The sequence below is a fragment of the Onychostruthus taczanowskii genome, unplaced genomic scaffold, assembly GCF_017590055.1.
Source record: "Onychostruthus taczanowskii isolate IOZ18803 unplaced genomic scaffold, ASM1759005v1 scaffold3, whole genome shotgun sequence".
Taxonomy (NCBI): Eukaryota; Metazoa; Chordata; class Aves; order Passeriformes; family Passeridae; genus Onychostruthus; species Onychostruthus taczanowskii.
In genome coordinates, this window is record NW_024500349.1 from 9,178,478 (window position 1) to 9,194,488 (window position 16,011).

The 16,011-nt window shown below is 37.8% G+C and overlaps 1 protein-coding gene across 1 annotated transcript in view; it reads left to right on the forward strand.

Moving 5' to 3' along the window:
• The window catches only part of GPR158 (G protein-coupled receptor 158), a 181,016-nt gene that overhangs the window by 83,132 nt on the left and 81,873 nt on the right, over positions 1 to 16,011 (forward strand). The window contains exon 4 of the mRNA XM_041408771.1: positions 1,258 to 1,475. Within this exon, the coding sequence (XP_041264705.1) occupies positions 1,258 to 1,475 (218 nt within the window). The remainder of the gene's footprint in view (positions 1 to 1,257; positions 1,476 to 16,011) is intronic.

Consider the following 16,011-nt stretch of genomic DNA (forward strand, 5'->3'; position numbering starts at 1 on the left):
TGAGAAATACCATCCTGTTCTCTGTTCACCCTGGGATGTAGGAGTGAAGCATCCTACACTGAGGACAAGGAGTGTGGCCTCTGTCCCTTTCCCAGGCTTTGCCTGGCAGCAGATGTGTGCTCATGCACATTTGGGCACAGATTTGAGAAAGCAAGAAGTAATTACCCTTGTAGAAAACCTTCTGCTTCAATTGCTTCAAGCTAAAAGTCTGAAGAGTTGCATAAACCCATGTGTATGTGCAGCATAGGTGGAATAGGTTGTCTCTTGAAGGACTCAGCAATGCATGATTTGCTACTTTCCCTGACAGAGAAGGAGAATTTTGATCAAAGAAATTGAAGCAGTTCTCTAGAATTGTGAAAAGTGAGAGGAGTTATCACACATTATAACACACCCATTAATTTGGCTTTGTTGTTTCTGTGAGCTCCTAAGCCTGTCTTGCCTATAACAAACATTTTCAACAAATTCTTTTTTTCATTTTATTTAATAATATTTTCCCCCCTTTCTCTTTCACCTTTTAATTCTATTCATGACCTGTAGGGTGGGCAGTATTACAGGAGTTTATAGGCAAGTTTCATAGATCAGAAAAATTAGGAATCCTTCTGTGTGTGCTCTTGATAGGTTCACATTGATGGATAAGAGATCAGTTCAAGAGTCATTGATTTCCTAGACAAAATAGGTGTGTCTACCTCCTGGTGTGCTTGTGTGAACAAGGGAATACTGTACTTAGTCTAAGTGCACTGGTTTTGCTTTGGGGACAGAGTAGTGCAATCATGCAACAGCCTGTTGAACAAGTGCTAATTAAGAAGGTTTTCATCTAATTTGAAGCTCATTAATTCACTAGATAGCATTTTTATAAAATTGAGGAACAATCTGAAATGGGATCAGAGCTTGTACTAAGAGTATTAGGTAGTTAATGGGTCTGCCCTTCATTTGTCTGTGTAAAATCCATTCTTTATTCCCAAATATTTCATGTAATTTTTTCCCCATTCAAAAATCTTCATAGAATTTCCTGTGCTGATTTAGCCCACTTGAAATATAACAGGAAAGCATTTGATGTTTAATAAGCTCACTTTCCCTCATTGGTCTGCATTTTCTGAATGTTACAAAGGATGGTTCAGTGGGAAAAGCAGCACTGGGCAAGCTATTTTGTAACCTATTGAGAAACAATGGGAGGGAAAGGAAGCCCAGCAGAGGACTGGTGATGAACTCCCCATCCCTACAACTGAAGGTGTCTCCCCTCTCTCTTCTTACTTTCAGGAAAGGATGCAGAAAATCGCTTTTCAGGTGGTGAATTGTCAGAGGAAGTCTACACCTGCCTGCCCTGCAGAGAAGGATGTTCTTTCTGCACAGATGACACTCCCTGCTATGCACAGGAGGACAAGTATTTACGGCTGGCTATCATCTCCTTCCAGACGCTCTGCATGCTGCTGGATTTCATCAGCATGCTGGTGGTCTACCATTTCCGCAAGGCGAAGGTAAACCCGCGTCTCTTACTCGCGTGTTCCTCCTCGCTCCTGGTACGCGCTCGTGTATCCCGCTTCTACAGCTTCCCATTTTGAGGGTCAGTTTCTCAGGCAAGGAGTGCAGCTCAGGGGGAGGATGGGATTTCCAAACAGGAATGTTTTCCTGAATTGTTTATGTGGTTTTGGTGAAGGAAAAAAAAAACAAACCAAAAACGAAAAAAAATGAGCACTTTGTGTCTTCCAATGAAATATTATTGCATTAATAGGTATTCAGCAAAAATAAAGAAAACTGTTAAGTAATTTTGGAAAGTCAAGCCAATTAATTATGCACATATCTAAAGGGACATGGGGTTTTTAGAAACTTGGGATCTTGAAAGTCTCTGCATTACCACTACTGGGAATGATGTTTGGTTTCAATATGTTTGAGAGACTAGATGGAAAATAATTACAACAAAGAGAAATCTTTCTGAATAATTCTAGTTCCTAGAGAGTTTGAATGTGATTCTATGGTTAAAGTACATTATTTTTTTCACTAAAGCAAAAGTATACTAAGGAGTATCTGTAAATTGCTGATGCAGCATTTATGTACTAAGCTAATGAACTTCCTGCTTTTACCTCACTGAAAATTGGGTAACATCTCTTGGAATCTCACTGTTGCCTCAGTAAATGCAGAATATTCTCTGAAACTCCAAATTTACTAAAAAGAAATTAACTGAAGATGACATATATTCACTACCTACATTTGGGAAACGTAGGTGTGCACACAGTATGCTACATTATTGAAATTAATAGCTTCATCCACTTTCTATAACTAGATAAGTATTTCCATTTTGGTTTTTGGAACACTTGATCCCACAGTCTTCCTGATCCTACAGTGTTGTGTTACAAATGCGTGGCTCATTTTGAAAGATTTTAATATCCTGCCAGGAAATCACAGAACGAGCAATAACATTCCTTTTTTTTATCTCTTCTGTTTCTGACAGTGTCTTTTTATTTAATGATATTATATTAAATGATTCAAATTACAGACTTAATTGTATTCATAAAGTTTTTTGTTATGAAAAGTTTGTTGTAGGCATCTGTTTAGTTGCTTGACATTAACTTAGCAGAAGAACTTAATTCTGATTTTGTGAGATTTTAATCTGGTAATATTACTCACTTTTAATGTCAAAAACAACATCATGACAAGCATTTCTTGTGAGTGAAAACTATTTCTGGACTTGGAAAGTGATATGCAGCTATTGCAAGCTGGGTTTGACTTCTTTTTTGCACACCACAATATTGATTATTTTATAGGAAATATTTATATTTTCTTGCATATGTTCTGATATAGATATCTGCTAGAGTAAAAAGATATATCTTTATTAGATATAACACAGAAATCTTGTGTTTCATAAAACCTGCTAGTGATGAAAAGCACATTTTTACATTTGTGATGATTAGTCAGTTCTCCAAAGTAGTCTGTGACTAAAGTCACACATGGAATCTGAATCTTTAATACCAAAGCAATACTAAAGCAGCATATACACATCTTTTGTTGTCTCTGAAGTGCTTTTCAGTCATTAGGAAAAAGTTTGTGCTTATTTTTTTCCAGGTTCCCTCTTACCATTGGTAATCATGACATATAAATGAGTGAGAATCAGTCATAAAACAAAACATTCTTTTTCCCTGAAAGAAAGTTATGCCTTGGAGACATTGCTGTTCATTCAGTTGACCAGAGATGGATTAAATTAGTTTTGGTACCTTACAGGAAAATTGACTTTTCTCTAAATGTGTATCTCACAAGGAAAAGGGAAGGAAACTTGAGACAAAAGAGATAATATGGTGATTAACAAACCTTTCCATTATGATTGATGTTATCAAGGAATAGAAGCAGATAGATTTTTCATTGCTTTTTATGTCATTCAGTTGAGTTTTTCTTGGATATTCCTTTAGTGGTTTTTATCTGATTGGTACAGCATGAAAAAGATCTTGTGTGTTTACCATAAAATGAGAAGTTGTATGAATGGCAAACATACTGAGAACAATGAATATTTGCATAAGAAAACTGCTGGTTACATTGGGAAATTACAGAAATTTGGAGTGAAGGAAGAAAACTAGTAGCTTACTATGTACTCTGCCAGGGAGGTAAAATCATAAAAATGAAAGAACACATATTGAAGTATATTCAAAATATCTGCCCTTTTGAGAATTTCCAACTGTTAGTGAAGCAAACTACAATTAGGTTAGTATATATGTCTGTGATTAAAGTTGCTGTGTTAAACTGCTCATTTCCATTGTGCTGTGTGGGAGTCAGAGAAGAGCATTTCTTTCAGTTCCCTCCCACTTGTAGCACTACAATATTCAAATGGTTTCAAAAATAGTTTTTAATGCAATGTTTTAACAGAAAGAACAGCATACTGCTGCTATATCAAGAAGCAAATTTCAAAGTGTTTAAGGGAGCAAAAGATGGAAAATAAAAGATGTTAAATGAAGGCCCTTTCAGTGCTGAAAGGAATGAAGAGTAGATATATGACATTTTGATCTGTCTGTTGATCAGTAAAATCAGAAGGTAAATGGGATCAGGTTACCTCTTTAGTAGAAGTGACTGCAGAAAGCTTCTCAATGCTAGTACTTCATGGGGGCTCCTGGTAATTACTACCTTCAAAAAACTAAGGTTCTGAAAAGTCAAAGGTCTGCCAACAGAAAACACTTAGGAAGAAACACCCCAGGCACCTTGGCAGTGATATATAATAATTCACAAAAAGGTCCCTAAGCATCCTTCAGCTTATGATGGAAGTGACAAGACATTTTTTTGTCTTAAAAAAGATCAATGTATCAGTAAGAGCAGATAGAGACCATGAGTATTTCAGGGAAGTGAAGAAGTACTTCAGCTATTCAGATCACACTGGCTGAACTTTTTATGACCAAGCAGTACTTAGAGTGGAGAATTGCCATTAGCCTAGTTTTGTCAACAGTGTGGAATATATGTGAGATCCAAGGCAGGTGCTGAAAGGCCAACCACGGGTGAAAGATGGAGCCCTGCACTGCCACAGAGCATGGCCATGAGAACAGAGACCTTTTTTGACAATTATTGCCAAAGTGTCACTGACAAAATGTGATGATACAACTTTCATTTTGACATGATCATTATTACTCACCTAGGCCCATAATAATAAGACTGTACAGAGAACCTGGTAAATACCAGCTCGTGAGTTCCCACTCAGATCTTGACAAAATGAATGGTAATAAATAGGCAAAGCCTATAGCAAGCAAGAAGACTGGCTTTTAAAAGCCAGGCTTCTCTTTGGAGGGACTTCTACAGGTCTCTGAAGTTTTAAGTCTCATCTTCTAGAACGTCTTAAGGTTCCTCTGAAGAATCCTCTTCAGACTTCTATCTAGAAAACTGCCAAACTATTTATTGTGTAATAAGTTTACATTCATAGCAGTAGAGGAGTAATGGAAGATAGGAAATGTGACATCTGTATTTATAAAGACTCCTTATAATAGTGACAACAACTAAAGATCAGTAGGTCCAACTTTAACACTTGGAAATTCAGAGTAATGGTGATAAATAACAAAACTCCTGGGTCCACGGGCAAATGTGGGGAGTAGGCTTTTGTGAGAATATGGTGCCTTACAAATGTATTGGTAGCTCTGTGAAGGGGGATTATGAGCATGTGAATATGAGAGTACTTCTTCCAAGGTCTGCCTTGGAAGCTCTTAAAATTTGGGTTTCAAGGGACTAGGTGAGCTGCACTATTTGCAGGTAACCAAGGGGTGGCAGAGGAAAAGACAGGGCAGGAAATATGGTATAAAATCATGTACAGTAGCGAGATGTTGATGTGCAAACATAGATATGTATTAATGGTTCCTCTCAGGGTATCACTAGAGGGATTAAGGAACAAGGGATCTCTCAAATGTTCAAGGAATCTCTCAAATGTTTTTTTTTAAAAAGAAGTAGTTGCATTACAAAACTTTTAGTTACTTTATGTCACTCACTGGCAAATAATATCACAGATCCCAAAGTATAAAGCAATTCAGACAAGAAGGAATCATGGATGATATTTTTCTCTATCTATTTCTATTTATGTTTCTATATTTCTAGAGTGTTTAAACACAGTGGTTTTGGTAAAATATCTGGAGCTTCAAGGCCATATTTTTATTGTAGGAAACTTGGAGGATAGATCAGGAAGGATCACTGTCTGCTTCTTTAATAATGCAGCACAGGCTGTGAAGTGAGGTAGGACACTGGAGTCTAAACCAGAATATCTTTTGTTCTCTTGGGAAAGCATCATTAAGTTAGATTTCATGTGTCTTCTTGAAAACCTTGTAGTTACTCATGTGGACTTACACATTTGATAGGTGACAGAACAAAATTCAGCTTGTTCATCCAAAACACAGTTGGTCCAAACTACTGTTACCACTGACCAATCTGACCATTGCCAACCTGTAAATGTAAGTGCACAGCAGCGACTTCAAGGAATTGTTGAAATTGGCCAAAAGACCAGAATGGAATGGCAAAAAGATACTGTGACAAAGCTCTGATCAGTGCTGTGGAATTCATTTTGAGGCTTTGTCAAATACAGGTGAAAGTGACTCAGCAGCCCTGAGATCAGCTCAGCAGTAATGTTATTTAACTGCAAGAGTCATAACTGGAGAAAGTCACAGGCAGAAAAGGTGGCCCATTGCCAAGAGAAGGAAGAACTCCAAAACGATAAGAACAAAAAAAAATCTGGAAGAAGGCGCAGAAGGAGTAGCAGAAGCTAAACCACTAGTGAAAAGCTTTGTAGGGAAACACAGAAAAAGATGAAAAATATAATAGATAAAGAGGAGATGCTACTGCTATAATGGGAAAAGGCAAAGCATTTCAGTAGGAGAGTAAATGGGGGAAATGTGCCTAACAATGAGAAAAGAGGAAAAATTATTTGTAGCTAATACAGAAGGGAAATCAGATGTGTGGATCACTTCAAAGAAATCTTTCCTGTGGGCAGCCCTTGTGCCAATCAGTAGTGAAAGCTGGAAGCCGTGAACCTGGTATTGACACAAGGTGCAAGAGGCTCAAAAACTCAAGGGAAATGAAAATTTGTAAAATTCCATCAGAAAAGCTGACAGCACCTGACAGCACCAGTTTAATGCCGCTGAGGGAATTGTATGATGAAGCCTGGGAAAAAGAGATCTTTCCTCAATAGTGAAAATGTTGGAATTCTGTTTTGACTGCTCTGACAGAGTGATTTTCCTGAATATGACCTGGGAAGATGGTGAGGCTTCTGCAGTGTCAGAGAAGGAAGGGGACACTGGATACAAAACAAGGAACAGGCTCAGTGCTGTTGATAGTTGTGTTATGTGTCTTAGAGGAGTGTTACAGACTTAAAATCTCCTTACAGAGGAGTCTGTAAAGGAACAGGCTCCTCTTATTTCCTTGTTTGTCAAAGGCTTTGACAGAGTTTGAGTATGAGGATCTTGCAGAACAACTTTCAGCCTTACTAATGGCTGTATACAGCGGTGCAAAATATTCTCTAAGTTGAACAACTAAGGAACAAAACAACTCAAGGTGATACTAGCAAGCATCTTTATGTGCTGTGGCATTATTATTGATTTAATAATGCAAACATCACTACAAAAAACACATCCAGAAAGTATGAGGCTAAGCTAACAGAAGTAGCTGTTTGCACAAGGACAGAAATCGTATTAAAACAAATATGCTCAAAAATGAGAAGCTGAACAGTGATTTCGTAAGAAAAAGCATCAACAAAATAGTAGAATTCATCTGTGAAAGCAGTGCTGTGTGGACCAAGGGAGAGCTCAAACAGGGAATGACCAACTGCAGCATTGATTGCATACAGTGTAAGGGTGGCAAAGCTGCTGGAAAGAAACTGAACATTTACATAACTATGAATAAAAATCAGATTTCTTTTTGAATTTTAGACTTAACGTAGGGCTAGAAATCTACCAGAGCCTTAAAGAGAAAACCAGCTGTGTTGTAATTGTGTTTTTGTTTGAGTACTAGACTGTGGAAGGACATTACCTGCAAAGAACCTAAAAGGCTCATCAGTTATAAGGCTGCCTTTTCAAATGAATGGGAAAGAGCTGAAAATGACTGACCTTTGCATAGCAGCCTGCCACCTCAAACAGGGAGCTCTCGGGTAGAACACAACTGCTGCAAGGACTTGTAAGTGCACTTAAGAAATGCCAAGAGCCTCTACTGGCAAAGAGAACACAGAAGTTGATCTCAGCCATAGAGTGGAAGAGACTAATTGCTGCTTTGTGATGAAGGAGGGATGAGAACCTGCTGCCAGCCTTGACTCATGCTAGACGTTTTCAGAAGGGTCTTGTTTGCTGGGAATTCTCATTCAGATCAATGCTAAAGGCTTCAAAGTAGTTGCACTAAAGCCAAACTACTTTGCCCTCACCTCACCACCTCGTGGTGCTGCCAGGTTCTGGAAATGGGGGAACAGAGGGCGAGCATGGGGATCTGGGCTTTCCATCTGCCTGATGCATCTGTGGCCAATGTCTCTGGATGTAAACCCAGCATGTCAAGGTAAAATTGGTAGTAGTAAGCACCCTTGGAAAATGTTGTTTTCAGCTCTGAAAAACAGTGGAAAAAATGCTTAGAGTTCAACACAGTAATTTGGAATGATGTTGTCATATGGCATTAGCAATGATTAAGGACTGTGACAGAGCCCATTGGAATGAAGGACTTTGCCCTGTTCAAGAACATTTCCAATCTCAAATATTGGAAAATTTTAACTAAATTATGTTTTATTGTACTGGTTTTCTCCACCCCTACCCTCCCCAACCCCCCTTTTGTGAACATTTGGAACTGTTGGAAATACAGAAATATAAATACTTTTAATGAGAGGAAGAAAATGTACGTCTTGCACACCAATCAAGGTAAATAGAGTTAACAGCACCATATGTCTAATCATCAGCAGGAATAAATAATTTTCCCTCTCTTGAGGGAAATGTGGCAAGTAATGGCTACAGACTGTTTTTGTATGGTTTTTATTCTGTCAAATACAGATTTTCATTTTGGAGTTCAGGGTGGCTAGATACCCTCTGCCACCAGTATCCCATTTTTTAATTTAGTGTAAATATATTTAAATGTTCTGCTAAATATGATTTCAAAACTGTGAAGATAGTCCCTATGCAGTGCAATTTTAAACACTGCACAGAACTGCACATAGTTGGAAAGGCAACATGCAAATTTATGCTGTAGTTTCCCTTTCTAATATTGAGAAATCAAGAATGTCTTTTCTCCCATGCTGGAGCTGCAATAGGATACAGTAATTCAGAATGAGGTAATCACAGGCTATTGATGTGTGATACATCTTTAAATATTAAAGCATGCTGGCTTTGCAAACATACCTCTTTTTCTAATGTAAATCAGCCAATCCTTTTTCCTTTTTTTTTTTTACTCCACAGTGGCATCTTGATGTGCTTATGCCTGGATGGTTTTCATCTTTGGTGCACATTCTGCTTTTTTCTCCCTAGACAACAATTTCTGACATTTCAGCTGAAGTGGAAACTTGATAGAGGGAAGATCTTGCGCAGATGGAGCAGCTGCCTTTACATGCTGTGCTGGTGGGCATACCTGATAGTTCACTCAGCATATACACATTCAGTGCAGTGCATTAGACACCCTTTCTTCATCCTGTCCTAGGGTGAGAACCTCGTTTCTTGTGATTTCTCAGGAAGTTTATTGTAGTCTTCAGGTGTGCAAATTTAAAGACATTGCTGATGTTTTCAAAGCTGTTGTTTTTAGTGGAATTCTCATTTCCTTTATTTGCATGTCCCTTCCCATTTTTCTGTGTAGATAAGGTGTGCCTTCAGGGGCGCTGTACTTTCTTAATTCCCACATAAGTAATTCAAGAGTGCCATACTGGCAAGATAAGAAGTGCAGGGGCCATTAGCCTGCAGCAACAGTTGAGTCTCAGGGAGGATGTACTGGCTGCTGGAGTACCCAAAGGCAGTAGGCATGGCTGCAGTGTTTGCAGGGTATTGTTTGTGTTCACTTCAAAAGACCAAGGGTTTCACATGAATGTGTATTTTCATTTAATACACAGTTTAGAGGCATCAAGTACTTGTGAATAGAAAAATAAATTACAGACACATTAGGCCTAATGAAAACTGAGGTGTGAAGAAAATAAAGATCTAGGTATGAAATATGGTCATTGATTTCAGTTCAGCCTCATAAATGAGAAGAGCAAGGTGGTAGGAAGCAAAAAAAAAATGCTCTAGAGCACTCTAGAGTCTACTCCTAATGTACAAGGTAGGTCATAAAAATGGCTTTTCTTCAATACTCAGTCATAGCTCTAAGGATTCAAAAGCTGCAGTCTTTCTGTATAACGTTATATTAAGGCAGTGCTTGTCTCTACAGAGTTGAATTGCACAACACCTTAGGGGGCCCATCTGGAAAGCATTCATGGTTTTTCAAGGAGTGTTCTGCCTTCAAAGTGATGTCAGTCAGCCATGGATTGTGACACATTTGCTCCAGTTTGACTTTGAAACAGATTCCTGGCCTTTGCTTTCTTAATGTTTTGCTGCATAAGACCTTGTGGACTATGAATCATTGCTGCCTTCTGATCTACCAGTATTCAACAAAACTCTGCAACACAGAGCCCCAAAGTTCAAATGAATGGAGCTGGTAATGCACTTTCAGTATAGGCTGCTGGCAAGTACATAGCTGTCAACAAAGAAAAACCTGTAGCAGCCTTGAAGGCCTATGTTCATTTAATTCTATTACACTATGATTTCACTTCAAAAATAAATTATGAAAAATTAATTGAATGCTTGAATTCCAGCAAGTATTTTCCAACAATGACAACTATTACCTCATAGAAGAGTTTTTCCAAGGTGGTTTCAGAGTTATCAATTAAACTGAGCAAACTGCTAGGATTTTTGCTGGTCTGTCACTCTCTGATTCCTGCTGAGTCTCATATTTATAGCCCTTATAGGGTGTCTGAGTACACTGAATGGTCTGTCACATGGTAATAAGCTTTCCCCACTGATTCTTTGATGCAGAAACTTCAGGACAGTTGCATTTATCTGAAGTTTCATTTGGGCTCCTGAATGGGCATTTACAGATTTGCTGGGAAGAGATTTCCTATCATGTCAGCAGAATAATGGTGACATTATTTATTTATCCTGCTATTTGTCTTGGGGTTTTGTATCCTGAACCTTCCCTGTACAATCAATAGCCGTAGCAAAGTCCCTGGTGGCTTGCATGAGGTCTTTGGTGTGCCTCCCTCTCCAAGAGAAGGCTTAGGTCTGAAGCAGACCTTTCTTTTTGTTTTAAGGGTCTAGTAGTAAAACCCCATTTTGATGTTGAGAAACCAATTTAACTAAGAAGAAGCTCTTATGAAGATGAGAAAATAGGGTTTTTTAGACGTTTTACCCAGAGAGAAGAAAGAAGTAATGTAAATTAAGAAACAGGGAAAGAAAACACCAGAAACAAATGTAGCATGAGAACTTTCAAATAGTAGAAATAAAACTGCATTGGAACCCTTATTCTAGGAAAAGTCTTGCAATTTTTTACTGTATGTTTGTAACTGCAAAACTTGCAGTTAATGGTAGACTGTTCAGAGAAACTTTGTGCTGTTTTTAATATTTTGGTTGTTTGGTTGGTTTTGGCTATATGGTGTGCTACAAGCTGAACACAGATCACTCACACCAAAACATATTCCTATTCTTCATTATTTTCTTCAGTTCTTTGGGTAAAAGTTGAAGGTTTTTAGGAGCAGGCTCATGCTGTCAGCTTCTCATTAGAACTTTCTGCTATGAACACAGTGACATTGCTTTTGCCTTCCTTCACACAGCCATGCCTCCCCCTGTCTGGAATAAAATCATGACATTTTTATCTGACATCTTCTCATCAACTTCAATATAGCAGAAAAAGAAACCTTGATCTCCTCCTGCTTCCCTCTAGGACATCCCAGCTATTGCTTTCATAGTTACTGTAGCAACCTGCTTGTTACCAAAGGTCATTTTGAACTTTGGAGATCTCTGTGTCTCTGGCTGTGTCTGAGCCTTGCTGAACTCCTTCTGAGCTCCCTTTTAATAAATGTTTTCTGCCAGTCTGCAGCCCTGAGTTTGTTGTCTCAGCTTGGTGTCTTGTGTCTTGACTATTGCTGTGTCCTTTCAGCTGGCAGATGCAGTCACAGCCTGCTCCTGTCTGTTCGAAACGATGCTGCCCATGATTTACTGCTCTGCCACTTTCTGCTGCCCTCATTGCATCTCCCTTTTCACACCATACATGAACTGTGTATCTCTGGGTTTTTTTCAGCTCCCACATGAGCATTTTTCTATCTCCTAATGCCATTTCTTTGATGCAGAAGTGTCAACACCAGCCTCACCTTGTTACCTTTTCCAAAAAACACCCCTTGTTCCCTTCATACTTTCCTCATGCTTGGTGGAGGCTTTTTGAGAGCATCCTCTGCTCTCCATATCATGTCTTCAGATTCAAGTGCTGACAAAGTATTTGACTTAGAGTGGGATAATGATAGGCTGGGACTAACTACTAATTGCTAGTTCTGAAATGTGATATTTCCTTGTTGTTCCATTGCTCTTCTCATCTGCCCTTATCCCTATGCTGCCTCTTGTCTTAAACTCTTCTCTTTGTGCAGATAGCACAGCCAATTTCACTAATTCCTTGTGCAGGGTCTGCACTAACATGAGGCGTCCCTGGGGCTGGGCCTTTCAGCAGTACTTTGGAAGGAAGAATAATTAAGTTATGCATAGCAGTATTTCCTTCAAAAACAAATGTGCTTTTATTTCAGTGAAACACACATTGCATGATCTAAACTTAGTGAGAAATTACATAGCTTAATAAATTCTGAAGAGCTGAACAATCTCACTGTTTTTGGGATTAGGATTTCTCAGGCACAATCATAAGGTATTCTTTTGGAGTGGTTTAGCACTTGACTCTTGTAAAGGAAAACTGAATAAAATAAACTGAAATTGGATTTAAAACCTTCAGAAGTATGAGGTTTTGACTGATCTGAAATTATTATAATGATTTTCATGTATAGTTTATTTGCCTTATAAGTAATGAAAATAATGAGAATTTTTTAACCTTAATCAGATTTATTCTAACACTTCTCACATAATTTTCAGGTTTTTTTCCTCTGAGATGTTATGAACTTTGCAGTCAGGTTGATTTTTTTATCCTTTTACCAAAAACTGTTTATTTCTGTGTGATTTAACTACAGTTTATACAGACAATTTTATTGGGCTGTGGTTTATCTTCTGTAATAGGTGAGGCCATGTTGAATAAGAAAGCTGAAATTTAGTTCAGGTATTCTGAAGCTGTTTGTAAATTAAACAGAGGAACATACAGAGCCCTGCCTCCTGCTTCTGAAATTCGGTTTCCTATTTCATCAGATTTTTTGTGTATTCAATTTAATCTCTTGGTGATTAGGCAATTACCAATATTAGAGTGCATTTTATTCTTGAAAGTAATGTCTTTGGATCTTCATTTAATTTCTGTGTTAATTTGTTAATTGAATTCATAATCTAGTGAAACAGACTCTTTAAGTGATCCAGATTTTTGATGATTGTCATTGTACATATTCATCTTTTGAATTAACCATAAAGCTGTGAATAGACTGAAATTGAACTCAGGTGCTTACCTCATTACTGAATTTCTTTGATGTATATTTTCACCACTATTTGATGAGAAGCTGGTGTCTTGATCTTAGCAGTATATCCCCAAAGAAGGAGTTTCTGCCCTTATAAGAAAATATGTCCCTGGGACATTAATCAATTTTATTGTGAGGGTTCTTCACCAGCAAATACTGTTTTCTCAAATGTCTGTCTTTTAGGTGGTGTTGTGCAACTTAGATGCAGCAATGCCCATGTTTCTAAATGCAGAACACCTTACCTTCATCATGATATATCTCAACAGGTTTCTTTACTTATATAAAAGAAAGAATCAAGGGCCACATGAACTGAAAAATTAAATATTAGAGGATTTCTTGGATGCCTGAAATCTTGGGTACTTGTAATGAAATTGCTTTATGATTGATGACCTTTGCTTTTCCTGACTCTTTTTTCAAGTAAGAAGTAAATTTAATAATTATATTCTGTTTGAGCTCAACTGTAACTAGTAATAGAAAAAAAGACCTTCACGTAAGTCTTTTTCAAAGGCTTGAAAGGGAAAGGAGAGAACATGAGGATTATATTTATTTGGTTTAGGAATAATGCACAAAACCTGCAAATGCCAGAAAATTCTGACAGTTTGTCAGTACAGTTTAAGTGGCAGCCCGTAAATGTAGGCCTGTTTTTGGAAAATTGGCCTTTGCTGTGAATATTTCTGTATTTGAAATCTGTATTCTATTAGGAGGGTATGATTGAAATAGATTAAAAATATTTGTTAGTGTGATGAAAGGTTGAACAGGACACACAATTTCCTCTTCATTATTTTACAGAGAAATTTTCAAAAGAGATATAACTTTTTCTCCCTTGAACTGAAGAGCTTTTCCTGCTGTTAGCTGGGAATAAGTTGTTTGAATTTTGTACCTCAACCAACAATAATAAAATTAAAGCAAAGCCTTATTATGGAATTTGACGTTTACATTTTCATGGGTAGTGGTCCTAATCAGTCCCTGAATTTATTATCAAGACAATAAATAACTTATGACACTACTGTTATAGAGTACTAACTGAGGATTCAGAGGATGCCTTCCAGTTGTTTTTATGCCCATTCTTTAGTCCCAATACTCCTTTTCCAGGTGTGAATATTATTAGGTTGCCCACCACAATGAAATTCCACTCTTTTCTGAAACTCCTGATATCAGTGTCTGGGAACTGGAAGTCCAACTTCTGTTTCTTAACAGAAGTGCCAAACATCTTCCTACTGCTCGGCCTTGGGGACAGAACAAAAGGAAGAATCTGTGCATTCTATTTCTTAAAAGTAAACTTTAATTGAGATAAAATTTGTGAAGTTTAGTTTTTCCACACAGCTCTTCCTGTCTTAAGAAAGATAACAGTGTCTTTGTATTTGGGAAAAGGTATATGGGATAAGGCAGAGGAAAAAGGTTCAATGGGCTTTAGGAAAACAACTCATGGAAATCAAGACAAAAATGTAGTCATACTGGAAAAAAATTTATTCATTGGGAAGGTGTATCTTAGTGAGAAGAGCAACTGGTAATGAAACATTTCAACCAGCTCCACTGCAAACCACGTATTTTCAACTTGACAAAAATCTCTTTTCACTTCCTTAATGTAATAGAAGTAAAGAACCACTTGTGCCAGGAAGAAAAATAATTTGAACAGGAAGGATTTTCAGAGAAGTAAGAGACAGGTTTGGGAATACAGTCCTGTAAGGTCTCATCACATCTCCCATGTCCTCACGTGCCGAGTGGATGGATCTGCCAGACCTGCACCACACGGGTCCTCCTGGGAGCACTGCAGAGGGAGCACATTGCCTTCACACCTGCATTTAGCTACACTTTTTATTGCACTTCTTTTGAGACAATTTGCATAGTAATTTTTCTAGTCACCTCAAATATATCAGCTTAGCACAGCAGAGCAAACCTGTGCCCATTCTCTCGATTTCTTTGCTTCTCTACCATTCTGTCATGTATCCATATGTGCTTTCCAATTATACATGGAGTGTAGATACACTTTCCAGTTTGATAAATATGAATCTCAAAGGTGAGATTACAGAAGTGTATCTGTTTTTTTTTTTTTTTCTCTAATGGTTTCGAATATGCGATACTTATCTGAAATGCAAGCTCACATTCTGGTGAAACCATCTTTGTAAAAGGAAATTTTCTGTGAATCACAGCCCTCTTTGGCCATTCTTTATATTACAGGACTAGCAGAACTGTTTAACAAAAGTGAAAAAAATCAAAATATGCCAACCTTTTCCCCTCAGTAGGTTTCCATGGTACCATGCTCATGTAATACACAGTGACATGTGGCCCTGGAGGAACCTGCAGTCTTCCTGGACTGACACCAAAAGTCTACAGTTCAGTTAATTCAATAATACACAATGTAACCAATACAGAATGACTTAAATTTTATTTTGGGTTTTTTTTTTTTTCCTCCACTATGAAAATACTCTGACACTCATATCACTGATTTATGTGATGACGTTCAGGAATTCAGTGCTAATTTATACTGTTGTATTTCCTGGATTGCTTAGGACCACAGACAGGTGAAATACACTATTTCTGTGTTTGTTTATACATCAATTCAGCTCTTGTTTTGTTACACTTGATGCAACTTGGGCAGCTACACTTTTTTAAATTTCCCTTGTGCAAATAATTATGAAACATTTATTTATGACCCTTTAGCAGTGGCCAAGAGGCATGTCTAACTTTTCTTTCTTAATGGGATTTTTCACAGAAATGGGATTTTACTTTCTGAGATTCAAGGATAAGGAATGACTGTTTATCTCACAGGCTATTAATGGGGCCTGGATAGAATGGGTGGATGGAAGATTGAGCAAATCCCAAGGCATGAATCAGTCCTTCACAAACAGTGCTCTTTGCAGAGCTAGATAAGTGGATGGTATAGGTAGCTAAGTATGAAAATTAGTACCAAGCTAGAAACAGAATAAATT